The sequence below is a fragment of the Zootoca vivipara genome, chromosome 5 (genome assembly GCF_965207765.1).
Source record: "Zootoca vivipara chromosome 5, rZooViv2.hap1.1, whole genome shotgun sequence".
Taxonomy (NCBI): Eukaryota; Metazoa; Chordata; class Lepidosauria; order Squamata; family Lacertidae; genus Zootoca; species Zootoca vivipara.
This window is the reverse complement of record NC_142588.1, coordinates 1,418,868-1,431,383: the sequence shown is the minus strand read 5'-3', so window position 1 is coordinate 1,431,383 and position 12,516 is coordinate 1,418,868. Positions and strand designations below refer to the sequence as shown.

General features: G+C 41.9%; 2 protein-coding genes across 5 annotated transcripts in view; one reads left to right on the top strand and one right to left on the bottom strand.

The window, feature by feature from the left end:
- PHF21B (PHD finger protein 21B) overlaps positions 1–9,961 on the top strand; it is a 180,992-nt gene extending 171,031 nt beyond the window's left edge. For both annotated transcript variants that reach the window (XM_088669938.1, XM_060275181.2), the window contains 3 exons: positions 1,199–1,274; positions 2,349–2,452; positions 6,822–9,961. In XM_088669938.1, coding sequence (XP_088526064.1) covers positions 1,199–1,274; positions 2,349–2,452; positions 6,822–7,052 — 411 coding nt within the window. In that variant the 3' untranslated portion in view covers positions 7,053–9,961. The remainder of the gene's footprint in view (positions 1–1,198; positions 1,275–2,348; positions 2,453–6,821) is intronic.
- ARHGAP8 (Rho GTPase activating protein 8) overlaps positions 8,273–12,516 on the bottom strand; it is an 80,216-nt gene continuing 75,972 nt past the window's right edge. For all 3 annotated transcript variants that reach the window (XM_088669933.1, XM_088669934.1, XM_088669937.1), the window contains one exon: positions 8,273–12,284. Coding sequence is in view for 2 of the 3 variants with exons in the window: in XM_088669934.1 (XP_088526060.1) it covers positions 12,240–12,284 (45 nt within the window). In the remaining variant the exon portion in view is untranslated. The remainder of the gene's footprint in view (positions 12,285–12,516) is intronic.

Genomic DNA, 12,516 nt, shown 5'->3' with positions numbered 1-12,516 from the left:
GGGGGAACCCAGCCACATGGGTGGGGTATAAATAATAAATTATTATTATTAATATTGATTTTGAGCATAACACCACTTGCAAGTTAAAAATAATGCCTCCAATTTTCTCTTTTATTTATACCAGGCATCCCCAAACTGCGGCCCTCCAGATGTTTTGGTCTACAACTCCCATGATCCCTAGCTAAGAGGACCAGTGGTCAGGGAAGATGGGAATTGTAGTCCAAAACATCTGGAGGGCCGAAGTTTGGGGATGCCTGATTTATACAGTATAACTGCAAAGAGGGTCATCATTGTCAGTAATAGCCTACAGCAGACATCCCCAGACTTCGGCCCTCCAGATGTTTTGGACTACAATTCCCATCTTCCCCGACCACTGGTCCTGTTAGCTAGGGATCTTGGGAGTTGTAGGCCAAAACATCTGGAGGGCCGCAGTTTGGGGATGCCTGGCCTACAGTATAAAGCAGTGCTGATAGCTCAACACTTACTCTCCTTCAAAGATAGAGCAGGTTCCACGCTAGACATAAAGAACAACTAACACAATTAACTGCATTTCATCCCCAGCACCTCATGAGGGGGGGGGTGGACCCCCAAAAGCTGTGAGACTGGAAGCATCAGTTTTTTCCTGGATTCGTGATGAGGGGACTGCAATCCCACATAGTAATTCAGACTTCATCTTGGTTGAGGAAGACCTAAACATGAAGTTTTGGAAGTCTTACACAAACCTTCAAAGCATTTTTTTCCAGCACTGTCATGGTACATTTGGCTCTCAGTTGTGCCATCCTCAGTGATCATGGATGCTAAAGAAACTGCATATGCAATCATATAAATTCCCTACATTTGCTGACCAGATCATGCCACCTTCTGTTTGTATCATTTTGTGACTGCATATGTGAGCATGTGAAGAAATTTGGCAATGGGAACCAGTCTGGTTGCAATACAGATGACATTTGTTAGACTTACCTTGACAGAGAGTTTTGTTCTCTCTTTGTGGAAAGGCAAAATGTAATTTCTAAATATATTTCCATGCTTTTCATCTTACAAATTGGCATACTAACCACTCTTACGGAGCTATTACATAGTCCTGATATAATCAGCTTTTGAGGAATAAATTGGAGGGTGGCAATTCTAAACCATTGTATGCATTATAACATAAGTGTGCCCTTGACTTGTCTGAATCTGTTATTTCCTGAAATTGTAGGTGTTAAAGAAAGATGGAAATGTGCCATGGGCTGGAACTCTGGCGATTGTTCAGTCCTACATTACTCATAAAACAGGTACGAACTGTAGCAATTGATTATAAGAAATGGTTTCTCAGGTGTCAGCAGCTTCAAAATGAAGTCGCCTCAGGGGGTGGATTGCAAGGGTCTTGGAAATAAAGCATCATCTGAACACATCCATACTTGTCTGATGTAAGAGTTTCCCAATTACTGTTCTAACACATCTGAATTGAGAGTTCACAAACTCGGAAGTGGACTAGGGGTGTGTGTGTGTGTGTGTGTGTGTGTCACATAGGAGACAAATGCCATTTTACGTTTGTGTGGCAGAGGGGGGAAATTCTCACTATAACCTTTCTCCTTGAAAGAGAGAAGGTCACAGTGAATTGAGGCCGTCTGCTAGCCCATTCATGCAACAGCATTCTAATTAGGTGGGTGCTTTCTGTTCATTGATGACTTTGCTTTTTGCCTTAGCACATGAAAACCCCTTGAGTCCTTGAGCCCAGTGTAAAATATGCACATCCACCACCCATTATGAATATTTTACTTGTTTGTTTTTTAAAAATGTATTTATTAAAGATTTTCAAACAACAAAAACATACAAAAATACAAAACACAAAAAGAAAATACAAAACACAAAAAATACAAAAACACAAACTCTACCTTATTTCTAATCTATTGACTTCCTCATTCCACCTCCTTCTGTGATTCTTTACATGTCATCCTTAGTAAACTCTAAATCTTATATAAACTCTATTACTTTAATATTACCTTATTTCTCTATCTTTTACATCTCATCCTTTTACACTCTATCTATATCTTACTTCTTAATTAAATGATCATTATCTTCTAACAATACTTATTTTACACCATTGTATTATCTACAACCTCTTTGTATCTCCCTCACTTCCACTGAATGAATATTTTACTTGTGTCCTGTCCTTTTGTTGTTGTTACTGTACCTCCTTCAGACTGAGTTGTTACCATTGTGTGTATTGTTTATCAGCTTAATGTAGTGGACAGTATCACCAAATGGGTCGAAAGGGGCACTCCCAAGGCATCTCTTAGACTCCTCCGTAACATTTTTCATCTTAACAGCCATTCATTGCCTGCTTTCTTGCCTTTGCTTCACAGTCAAAGAAGAAGAGAAGAGGAAGTTATTAAAGAGAAGCAGTGGGCTGAGGGAAGAACACAGGAAGCTAGAGGGAAAAGAACACTTTCTCAATAATGCAATGAAGGTATCCTTTCTGGCTTATGAGTTATCCTGAAAAATTGCCCAGACACTTGCTGCTTTTGAAATCAAGAGAAATTAGCACAAGTGGAAAAATCTGAATGTTTCTTTGAATTTCTGAACAGCAGGTCCCTGAAACCTTACCTCCTTAAACTTGACCTATGGGTGTGTGACAGATGGGTGGGGCCTCTCACCTGTTAAGTCACATGGCATCACAGTGGCATCAGGTGGTACTTATTTTACCTGCGTGGTTTGAAATCAGATTGCACAGGCAAAAGATGTGCGTGGTGCTTCGCGAGTGCTGACCATCAGCTGATTTATAAGGCTTGCACTCAGTGCTTAGGGAGAGCTGGGTACAAGGCTTGCAAAGCTCCATGATTGGCACTTCCCAAGCACCAAAAACCAGCGAATCAGTGGTGCCTGAAATAATAATAATAATAATAATAATAATAATAATAATAATAATAATTTATTATTTATACCCCGCCCATCTGGCCGGGTTCCCCCAGCCACTCTGGGCAGCTTCCAACAAAACACCAAAATACAGAAATCCATCAAACATTAAAAGCTTCCCTCAACAGGGCTGCCTTAAGATGCCTTCTAAAGGTCTGGTAATTGTTGTTCTCTTTGAGCTCTGGTGGGAGGGCATTCCACAGGGTGGGTGCCACTACCGAGAAGGCCCTCTGCCTGGTTCCCTATAACTTAGCTTCTCGTAGCAAGGGAACTGCCAGAAGGCCCGCGGCACTGGACCTCAGTGTCCAGGCAGAATGATGGGGGAGGAGAGGCTCCTTCCAAGGCCGTTTAGGGCTTTAAAGGTCAGCACCAACACTTTGAATTGTGCTCAGAAACGTACTGGGAGCCAATGTAGGTCTTTCAGGACCGGTGTTATGTGGTCTCGGCGGCCGCTCCCAGTCACCAGTCTAGCTGCCGCATTCTGGGTTAGTTGTAGTTTCCAGGTCACCTTCAAAGGTAGCCCCACGTAGAGCGCATTGCAGTAGTCCAAGCGGGAGATAACTAGAGCATGCACCACTCTGGCGAGACAGTCCACAGGCAGGTAGGGTCTCAGCCTGCGTACCAGATGGAGCTGATAAACAGCTGCCTTGGACACAGAATTGACCTGCGCCTCCATGGACAGCTGTGAGTCCAAAATGACTCCCAGGCTGCGCACCTAGTCCTTCAGGGGCACAGTTACCCCATTCAGGACCAGGGAGTCCTCCACACCTGCCCGCCTCCTGTCCCCCACAAACAGTACTTCTGTCTTGTCGGGATTCAATCTCAATCTCAATCAAAGCTGCCTTTTGCCAGAGCTCTGTCTTTACCTTCCCCATATCAGATGTGGGGCGGGTGGCCATGGCTTGGCTGAACCTGGCCCAAATGGGGGAGCTCTAGGAGGCTTCCCTATCCTTGTTCCACAGAGAGTAAAGAGAACTTCAGAATCAAGCACAATTAGTTGGACTTAAGCTCACTAATTTCTGCGGACATATATGGTGGATTGTGGCTACTTTCTTCTTGTGAGTAAGCAGGCCCCAGTTGGCTAAATCCAGCTGTGTTGGCTAGTAGGCTATTAGGAAGGTGGTAATACTGCAGCTGTGCTAGTCCACCATCAAGTCGTGATGCCACAGGATCACTGGCAGATTCTCTGATCTTGAACTTTTGCATCCTGGTGACTTTCTCTGAAACATGAGCTTTGCACTTTGTAACCTAAAGCCCGTGCGCCGGATGCGGCCCAATCACCTTCTCAATCCGGCCCACAGACGGTCTGGGAATCAGCATGTTTTTACATGAGTAGAATGTGTCCTTTTATTTAAAATGTATCTCTGGGTTATTTGTGGGGCCTGTCTGGTGTTTTTACATGAGCAGAATGTGTGCTTTTATTTAAAATGCATCTCTGGGTTATTTGTGGGGCATAGGAATTTGTTCATTCCCCCCAAAAAAATATAGTCTGGCCCTGGTTTACAGCCTAAGGCTGCAGTCCTATGTGAACTTATGTGAGAGTAAGTCTTGTGGAACTCAGCGACACTTTACAGTTAAACTGCATAGGATTGTGGTGTAAATAAATCCTTGTTCTTTGGAAGGTAGACCTGAGGTCTTTTCTCCCTCCTCCCATCTTCATTGTTTGTTCTCTTTCTCCAGTGGTCACTGGAATCTCAATCCCAGATGCTATACATTCAGCAAACCACATTCTACAACACTTGTTGAACCATATTGCTTTAGAATGCTAGTGGAGGAATAACATGTTTAAATATTTGCCCATGAACATGAGGGAGGAGTAGTATGGGGAGCAATTGTGACTTTCACACAGATTTTCAAAGAGCTAAGCACAAAGTGTGTTGCAAAATAAAGAAGCTAAGCAGTATTACAAAGGGGACTTCAGTGTTGTGGATTCTTGCAGTTAATTAATTACAAATAACACAGATTAGGAAAATGCTAAATTTCTACAATAACTGGAAACACGCTTTAAGATAGATCAGCCCTAATACTGGAGTTGTTGTTCTTGCTCAAATGGGAATTTAGAAGGCCTACATTTATAGCATGGGTGCACCCCATAATTCAGAAGACCAGTGAGCAATATATGAGGTTTTGTCATCTGGTGCATGTCTATATTTATTACATTTATTTTGAAAATTAGAAGTAGCATTTGCATCTGTAGCTAGTCACATTTTGTTCAACTGCTGCTCTCCTTCAGGAGGGAGACCCATCAATTTTTCATGACATTTAAAAGAAAATGGGAGGCAAGGTAATAATTTATTAGAAGGCAACTTAGTGGGGTGTGTTCCCTTTAACTGTGCTGACTCAGTAATACAACCATGTACATGCCTGAGTCCATAACGGCATGGGCTGAAGACTCAATAGATTCCTCTGTATGTGTGACTGTGTTGTGGTATCTGAAGAAGTGTGCATGCACACGAAAGCTCATACCTATGACAAACTTAGTTGGTCTCTAAGGTGCTGCTGGAAGGATTTTTTTTAATTTTGTTTCAACTACAATACATCAGACCAGCACGGCTACCTACCTGTAACTGTGTTATGTTAGGTAGAGAGTAGAATTAGAAAATGAAAAGGATGCATACTTCATTGTTCAGATAGAAGTTTTGGCTGTTGACTGCAGCAATGCAATTCCACATAAAGACCTCAACTGATGAGAGCAATCAAAAATATTATGCTACAAAATGGCTTGGTTCCTGAGGTTTTCATTAAATTAAAATGGAGCAATTGAGAGCCTAGATCCAATAAAAGGGAGAATTAAATTAAAAAGCAATTGAATTAAGTGGGACACATAGAGACCAAGAGGTAATGGGCCCTGCACTTTGCACTGTGAAATATTACATTGCAAAATTTTATATTAAAGTATAAAATGAAAGATAACTCATTCAAGGAAGGTTGTGGGAGATTGTGCCTGGATATTTGCTTTATCGTTAAGAGGGGATGCCTGTTTAGATTTAAAGCGAATGCATGCAGATAAACCCCATTTTCACTGGTACTACAACTTTTGTGCTCATATAACATGTGAAAGTGATGCAAGATAAGATTTCTGTTGATGCATCCAAGAGCATGCACACTGTAAGCAGTATTAAACTAAATAAAGTTTAAACGGAGAATATTTCTGACTGGATCTAATAGCAGGAGGAATATGTTTGTCAATTACAAGCACGTGCTTTCGTATGAGGGTGCCATGTCGATTTCACTTGCTAAAAATACTCTCCTCCATAAGCGTCAGCAAATATTCATGCCAAAGTCTGTGGACTATATTAAATAAATTCCATTTGTATGTAAACCGACATCATCTGTTCAGCCTATCCAGATTGAAGGCACAATCTACCATAACCTTCCTTGAATAAGTTATCTTTCGTTTTATACTTTTATACAGTATAAAATTTCGTTATGTGATATTCACCCCGCCCAACCCTTAGAACAGCAAGTTTCCATGCCATATCAATAACTGCTTCTCTTCGCTTTCAGAAGTGATTTGTCATCCAGTGTTGGGAGTAGTAGGCAAGAGAAGCGGGCTTTTGAGAAATCCCTTTGGGCATGTAGAATTAATAGTGCGGGTCTTTGGATTCCAGCCAGTGGAAATAAATAAAATCATAAATCTTTGTAGATTGTGCATTAATTCAGATTAGAGAGTGGCTTTGACTAGAACCCCCCTCTTCAATCAACATAAGCATGCATTCAAGCAGGGCTGGGGAGGGGCGAATGTATTGTATCCTTAAGCTCTACCCTTCAAGCACCCTGCTTGCAATTCCAACAGGATGCTTCAAGGGGGCTACGGTGCAACTAATGTATTTGAGCTTGCCCACACAAAAGCGTGTTTGCAGGGAGAGTGTTTTGACACCCAATGGAATGTGTTCTTACTCTTTTCTTTCCGCCTTTGACAGAAGTGCTTAGAGCGAAAAAGCAGCCTATTGGCCCAGCAGAAAGGGGTTCAATCATCGCTGGAGCGCCTCAAAACTCTCATTAGACTGATACAGAATGAGCAGATGATTCAGGTTACCATGACAACCACCACCACCTCCTCCCTGCTAACCGTCCCCTGGATCAAACCGTCTTCTGCCTCAGCTGCTGCTGCCGTACACAAAGCCTTGCAGCCGACACAGGGGAACAACTGACAGGGGGCTGCCTGAAAACCTGGTTTTTCTTTTTTGAAAGAAAACAAAAGGTGAACTTTAGATGAACGCAAACACAATAGATGTGGAAATACTGCAACTGCGTGGAGAATGGGACTTGAGGGGAGGCGGGGGAATGGAAAGACTTTGTTGTCCATTTTTATTACAGCAGGATGTTGGGGAAACCACCCAGTTGACTTAGTTGGTGTCATGGCAACTTTCTACAAAGCAGATCTTGCTGCAGTTTTCTATTGCTGAGATGTTCAGTACTTAGGATATTCCTTTTTCCCCTTTTGTTGCATTGGCCTTAAAGTATTTCATGGATAAGGAAAATGAAGCAGCATATGTTGGCCAATGAGGGGAGTGTGGTGGTGGAATGGAATGGAGCATCCTTGGGGAGGGAAGATGGACTTTAGAAAGATCTCATTTTGAAGGGAAAATAGTTTTAAAAGCAAAGAGATAGTTAGCTAGTATGCAGGTAGTTGGTAGGGGGTGCAGGAATGGTTAATTGGTGACAGTGAGAAATGGAATAGCTTGGAAATCAACATGGATTCCTGATTTTTTTTTTTAAATGGTCTGCCACATTGATTCAGGTTGAACTGGACGTGGGGCTATTTGAGAAGAATTGCATTGAGAAGAATTGCTCACAGAGCCTTCAAAATCAAATCATTTTTTCAGTATTATAGTTGAGAATTACAGATATTTAAATAAAAATGTATGAAATTAGCATTTCTAGTGAAATATTGAAGTATTTTCATGCTGATGCTTCTTGTATATGCGTTCCGAAGTATTTAAAGAGGTATGCCTGTAAAACCCCTTAATTTTTGCAGGACCTTTCAACTTATTTTGCTATTGATGTATTTTTCTCATGGAGTTTTTTGTGCAAGGTTTAGCATAAACCATAATAGTGACAAATATCTTCAGCAGGTTGGATCTTTATTATTATTTGAGCGGGGACGGGGTCAGATTTTTTTTTTTAAAGAAAGAAAGCAAATAATCTTTTTTGCTGCTGCTTTTTTTCCTGTCAAGACAGTACAAATGATATGCCAAAAAACTTTACACTTTTGTACTGCATTTTTATTGTAAAATAGGGAATGTGAAAAGATGATTATTTTTTATTTTGTTTTATTTCACTTGCAGAAGTATCTGCTAAATAGTACAGGAAATAATCTGCCTCAAGGGGTAGTTTCATTTATTGGATGTATCAGGAGCTTTTTTCGGGGGGGGGGGGGCTGTCACATTCTAAGTATCGGTTGCTTTTTGGGAAACGTTTTCTTTTTATATTGTGTGTTGATTTTTACATGTGACATGTTTAGCATTAGCCTGAGAAAATGCTAGAGAATCTGCTTTATTCCCCCGGTCCCTCTAGCTAGTCTTCCTGATGCAGCAAGCTCAGTCTGGCCCCCCCAGGCCAAGCGGTGCCCTGAGGCCTACCTCAGAAGTTAGTGAGGGACAGACCAGTTTCTCTTTAGCATAACTTTCCCATTCTATAACCCTATGAGGAGCACCAGGGGTTGGGGGATTCACTCTTGAATATTCATGTCTACTCAAAAGCTGGTGCCCTTGATCCCCATGGTACTTTTTCCCAGGTAAATTTACATAGCAGAAGTGATAACCTCTGGTTTGGGGGGGCCGAATCTGGCCTCCAAGACAGTTTTTCTGCACCCCAAAGATTTTGCCCATTTTTTTCAGCAGTGACAAACTTTGAGAGGGGGAGTGTGTGTGTGTGTGTGTGTGCTGGGGTGGGCAGATGCAAAAACCCCTCCCCAGAAATCAGGCAGTCATTTGATGAGCAAAGGAGGGGGGGCAGCAGCCCTCTTTCCTCAGCTGATCTGCACGGATTATCTGAGGAGGGAGGCTGCAAGTGTGTATGTAGGAATGCAAAGAGGCCACCCTGATAGCTGGCAATCAGCCCCTGAAGGATTGACTATGAGTAAATTTGGCCCTCGGGTCCTGGAGGATTGGCCAACTCTGGTGTATAGGATTTGAAGTCCTACATTACAAAGTAGCAGTGTATTTTAACGGCATTTGTTGTGTTACTTTTAGAAATTCACAACTATAGCATCTTTCTCAATACTAATACAGTCTTGTTTGTTTGTTTGTTTGTTTGTTTTAAACAAATGGATTTGTGCCTTTGGCATGCATACCTAAGACACAGACCCATTTTAAATATATATATATATGACAATAGTAAGTCACCCTGTAGAACCAGAGAGTTGGCCAGAAATATAAGTGCTCCTGAGAAATAATTTGTGTGTGGTCGAAACCTCAAGGAAGGGCATAGGTATTCTGCCCACTTCCCCTCTCTAAATGTTGCCCCTCTGTTTAAGTAGGTGTGAAGCAAGAATCCATTTCTGCATTCCACAGGTGAAGCAACTCACAACGGCCTATCACACGGTGCCAATAAATCAAGGGATTCGGCTTTTTATTGATCGATTGGGGGGGGGGTCACCCAGCACTAGGCAGCACACGGTCCCTTCAACCATTTTCACAACTCCGGGAGAAACTGTGCAGTACTATACAAATCTATTTTAATACACTTAACACTCTGTTGAACAAGATTTTTATATTCTTTTATTGACAAACAAAAGTGAACTAAGTAAAACACGGTTGTGATACATTGGTTATTGTATGCCAATTTATGCATTCGAACGTGGCTTGCAATGTAAATGTTTTCAGGTTTAATGGTTCTTTTTCTCCTTCTAAGACGAATTTAAAGAAAAGGGGAAAGCACAGAAAGTTGGTTTAATGTGAAAACTTTCTGAAGTGTTTTTCTGGGACTGTTAAAAGTAGTTATTTTGGGAAAGGGACTGTCCCGTGGATAGTGTGCATAGAAAACAAAGTGTTTGTCTTAAATATACCAATGTAGTTTACTTCTTTATAATGAATTAAAACTTGACTGACAGATTTAATATTGGTGTGGTCCCTGGAATGTACCGTACATGCTGCTTCCAAACACAGCTTGTGCCACCCTGAACAAGGCTGAAGTATGTTGCTGTGCCCCCTCATTCCTGCTTCTCCTCACCATGCATGGCAACCCCCCCCTCCAACAGTCCTCATGGGAACTCTGCCCACACGGCATCATAGGTCATAACCTCTTGTTCAATAGAAATGCCATTGTCAAGAGTTGGTTTTTCATTCACCAGTTTACACACCAGAATCAAAATGGTCTCAGAAATAAACTGTATGCCTTAATTTGCCCTCACATTTAATTGCAGTTGGAAATGTTGCCCCAGTGCATGAGAGAGGTCACTTCAATTCTAAAGACAATAAGGAAAGGAAGAAAAATGAAAACTGCCATTATTACAATACCTTTACATAAATCTGTGTTGCAACCACACCGTACACTCTGACAACCAGAACTGTACACAGTATTTCATCATCACACCTCAAAAAAAGATAATGTAGCACCAGAAAGGGTAACCAAAATGATCAGGGGACATTAAAGCCACTTGTCATCTCCTGGGCAAGTTGCTCGAGCAGATGTTGACTGTTCAGCTCATGGGGAGATATGAGAGCCATCTTCAAATATCTCAAGGAATGTCACATGGAAGAAGGCATAAGCTTGTTTTCTCCTGCTCTGGAGGGTAGGACTTGAACCAATGGCTTCAAGGTACAAGAAAGAAGATTCCAGCTATACATCAGGAAGAACTTTCTGACAGTAAGAGCTGTTTGGCGGTGTAGCAGACTCCTTTGGGAGGTTGCAGACTCGCCTTCCTTGGAAGCTTTTAAGCAGAGGTTGGATGGCCACCTGTCACTTCATGGATGCTTAGCTGAGATTTCTGCATTGCAGGGAATTGTGTGCCCTTCCAACTTCCAAGTTCAATGAGACTTAACACACACGAAAGTAAGTTTCTGTTTTGCTTTTGCAGTGTCCAACAGCTTAAGGCACACATTCAACAGCTAAATGTGGATTATTTAAGGTCCCATTGAGTTCTCACCTTTGATAAAGAATTGCTTGCAGCTATTAGCATTCCCAGAATGGAGGGCAAGAGGATGCCCTTCCGTTTACATACCCACCCCCCACCCCAGAGCGTGACACTCTTTTGCCAGTTCTATTTAATTTCAGAGTGTTGTAACTATAAGCTGATAACCCATCACCACCCATCCTCTTTGTGTGTGGATTTTATCGGGGTTGGGAGGTGGGGGGCTAGGCATCATTTATGACATCATGTCAAATTCTGCCGTGCCTCAATATTGTTTTAAAAGCAAAGAGCCTGCTGTTGTTGAGGCCTATAAAAATCTCTTTGCTGTGGAAAGAGACGGAGCCCATTGCAATACTCTGCATGATGCCTTGGTAATGAATATGGACACAGGGATGTTTCGGCTTATGCTAGCCTTTCATCATTGGCAGTATGTTGAACAGCTACTGTGGTCCAAGGCATCTGTAGTCCCAAATGCATCCTTTGAAAGGCAACAAACACCAGCTCTGCCCCCCCTGAAAAGATGCTACTCCAGCTGCCGCCCTACATACCTGCAAGGCCTTTGCTTGCTTCTTCACAGTCAACAGAAAATCCTGGCTCTCAGCTTTTGGATCTTTATGCGTGCTCTTCGTAAGTAGGCACTTTGGGGCAGGGACCAATCTTTTTAAAATATATTTTATTAAGGTGATTTCAGTTAAAAGAAATATAGTGATACAGGCAAAAAAAAAAGGAGGAAAAGTGTTTATATTTCTCCGTAATGCTGACAGTGTTGTGTAAATAAGGCTCCATTGGGGAGGGGGAAGGCAGGAATTGCAAGAAAGAAATTGTTGATCCTTCAGAATTAATGCAATGACAAAACATTCCTAAAAAGATGCATTTATTGTAAATGGCAGTTTTTATTCTATGTTTCTTTTTATGTCTTTGCTTACTGGTTGATTGCATCTCCCAAACCATCAGGTTGTTGAATTGCACACCTTGCAGCCCTGCCCCCAACCAGACAAGGATATGTGTGCAGGAACCTCTTTACAGCTCTTATCTTAGCCGGCCTGGTATGACAGCATATTGTCCCCCACCACCCCAATCTCCGAGGAGTGCAAGATTGCAGGGGTCCAGGGGCTTACTCAAGGGTTCAGGTTTCCTTTGGAAATGAGATATTCAGAGGGCGAAATAGGATAAATTCTATGACCACATTGCTGTGCAGCACTTGAGAAGCTGTTGAATGCCTTTCCTTCTCTGCTTTGTTAACACAATGGAGAGGTTTGCACATTCAAGCAATGATGTGCATGTATGAAGAATCACCAATGATGAACCACTGAAAAAAACCCCCACATCAAGTCAAAGATTCACCATGAACAGAGACTCATCTGTTCTGCAGCCAACCAGCCATCAGGTCAAGAGCTTCATTGCTAAATCTATAGGCAGAATGATTATTTCCTGACTTTGATAATCCAGGTTTTTTTTTAAAAAAAGAAAAGTCTGCCAAACTTTCTACTTCTTCAGAGTGTGTGTTTACAAAAAAATTTATTCTGAAATGAAGCAGAAAC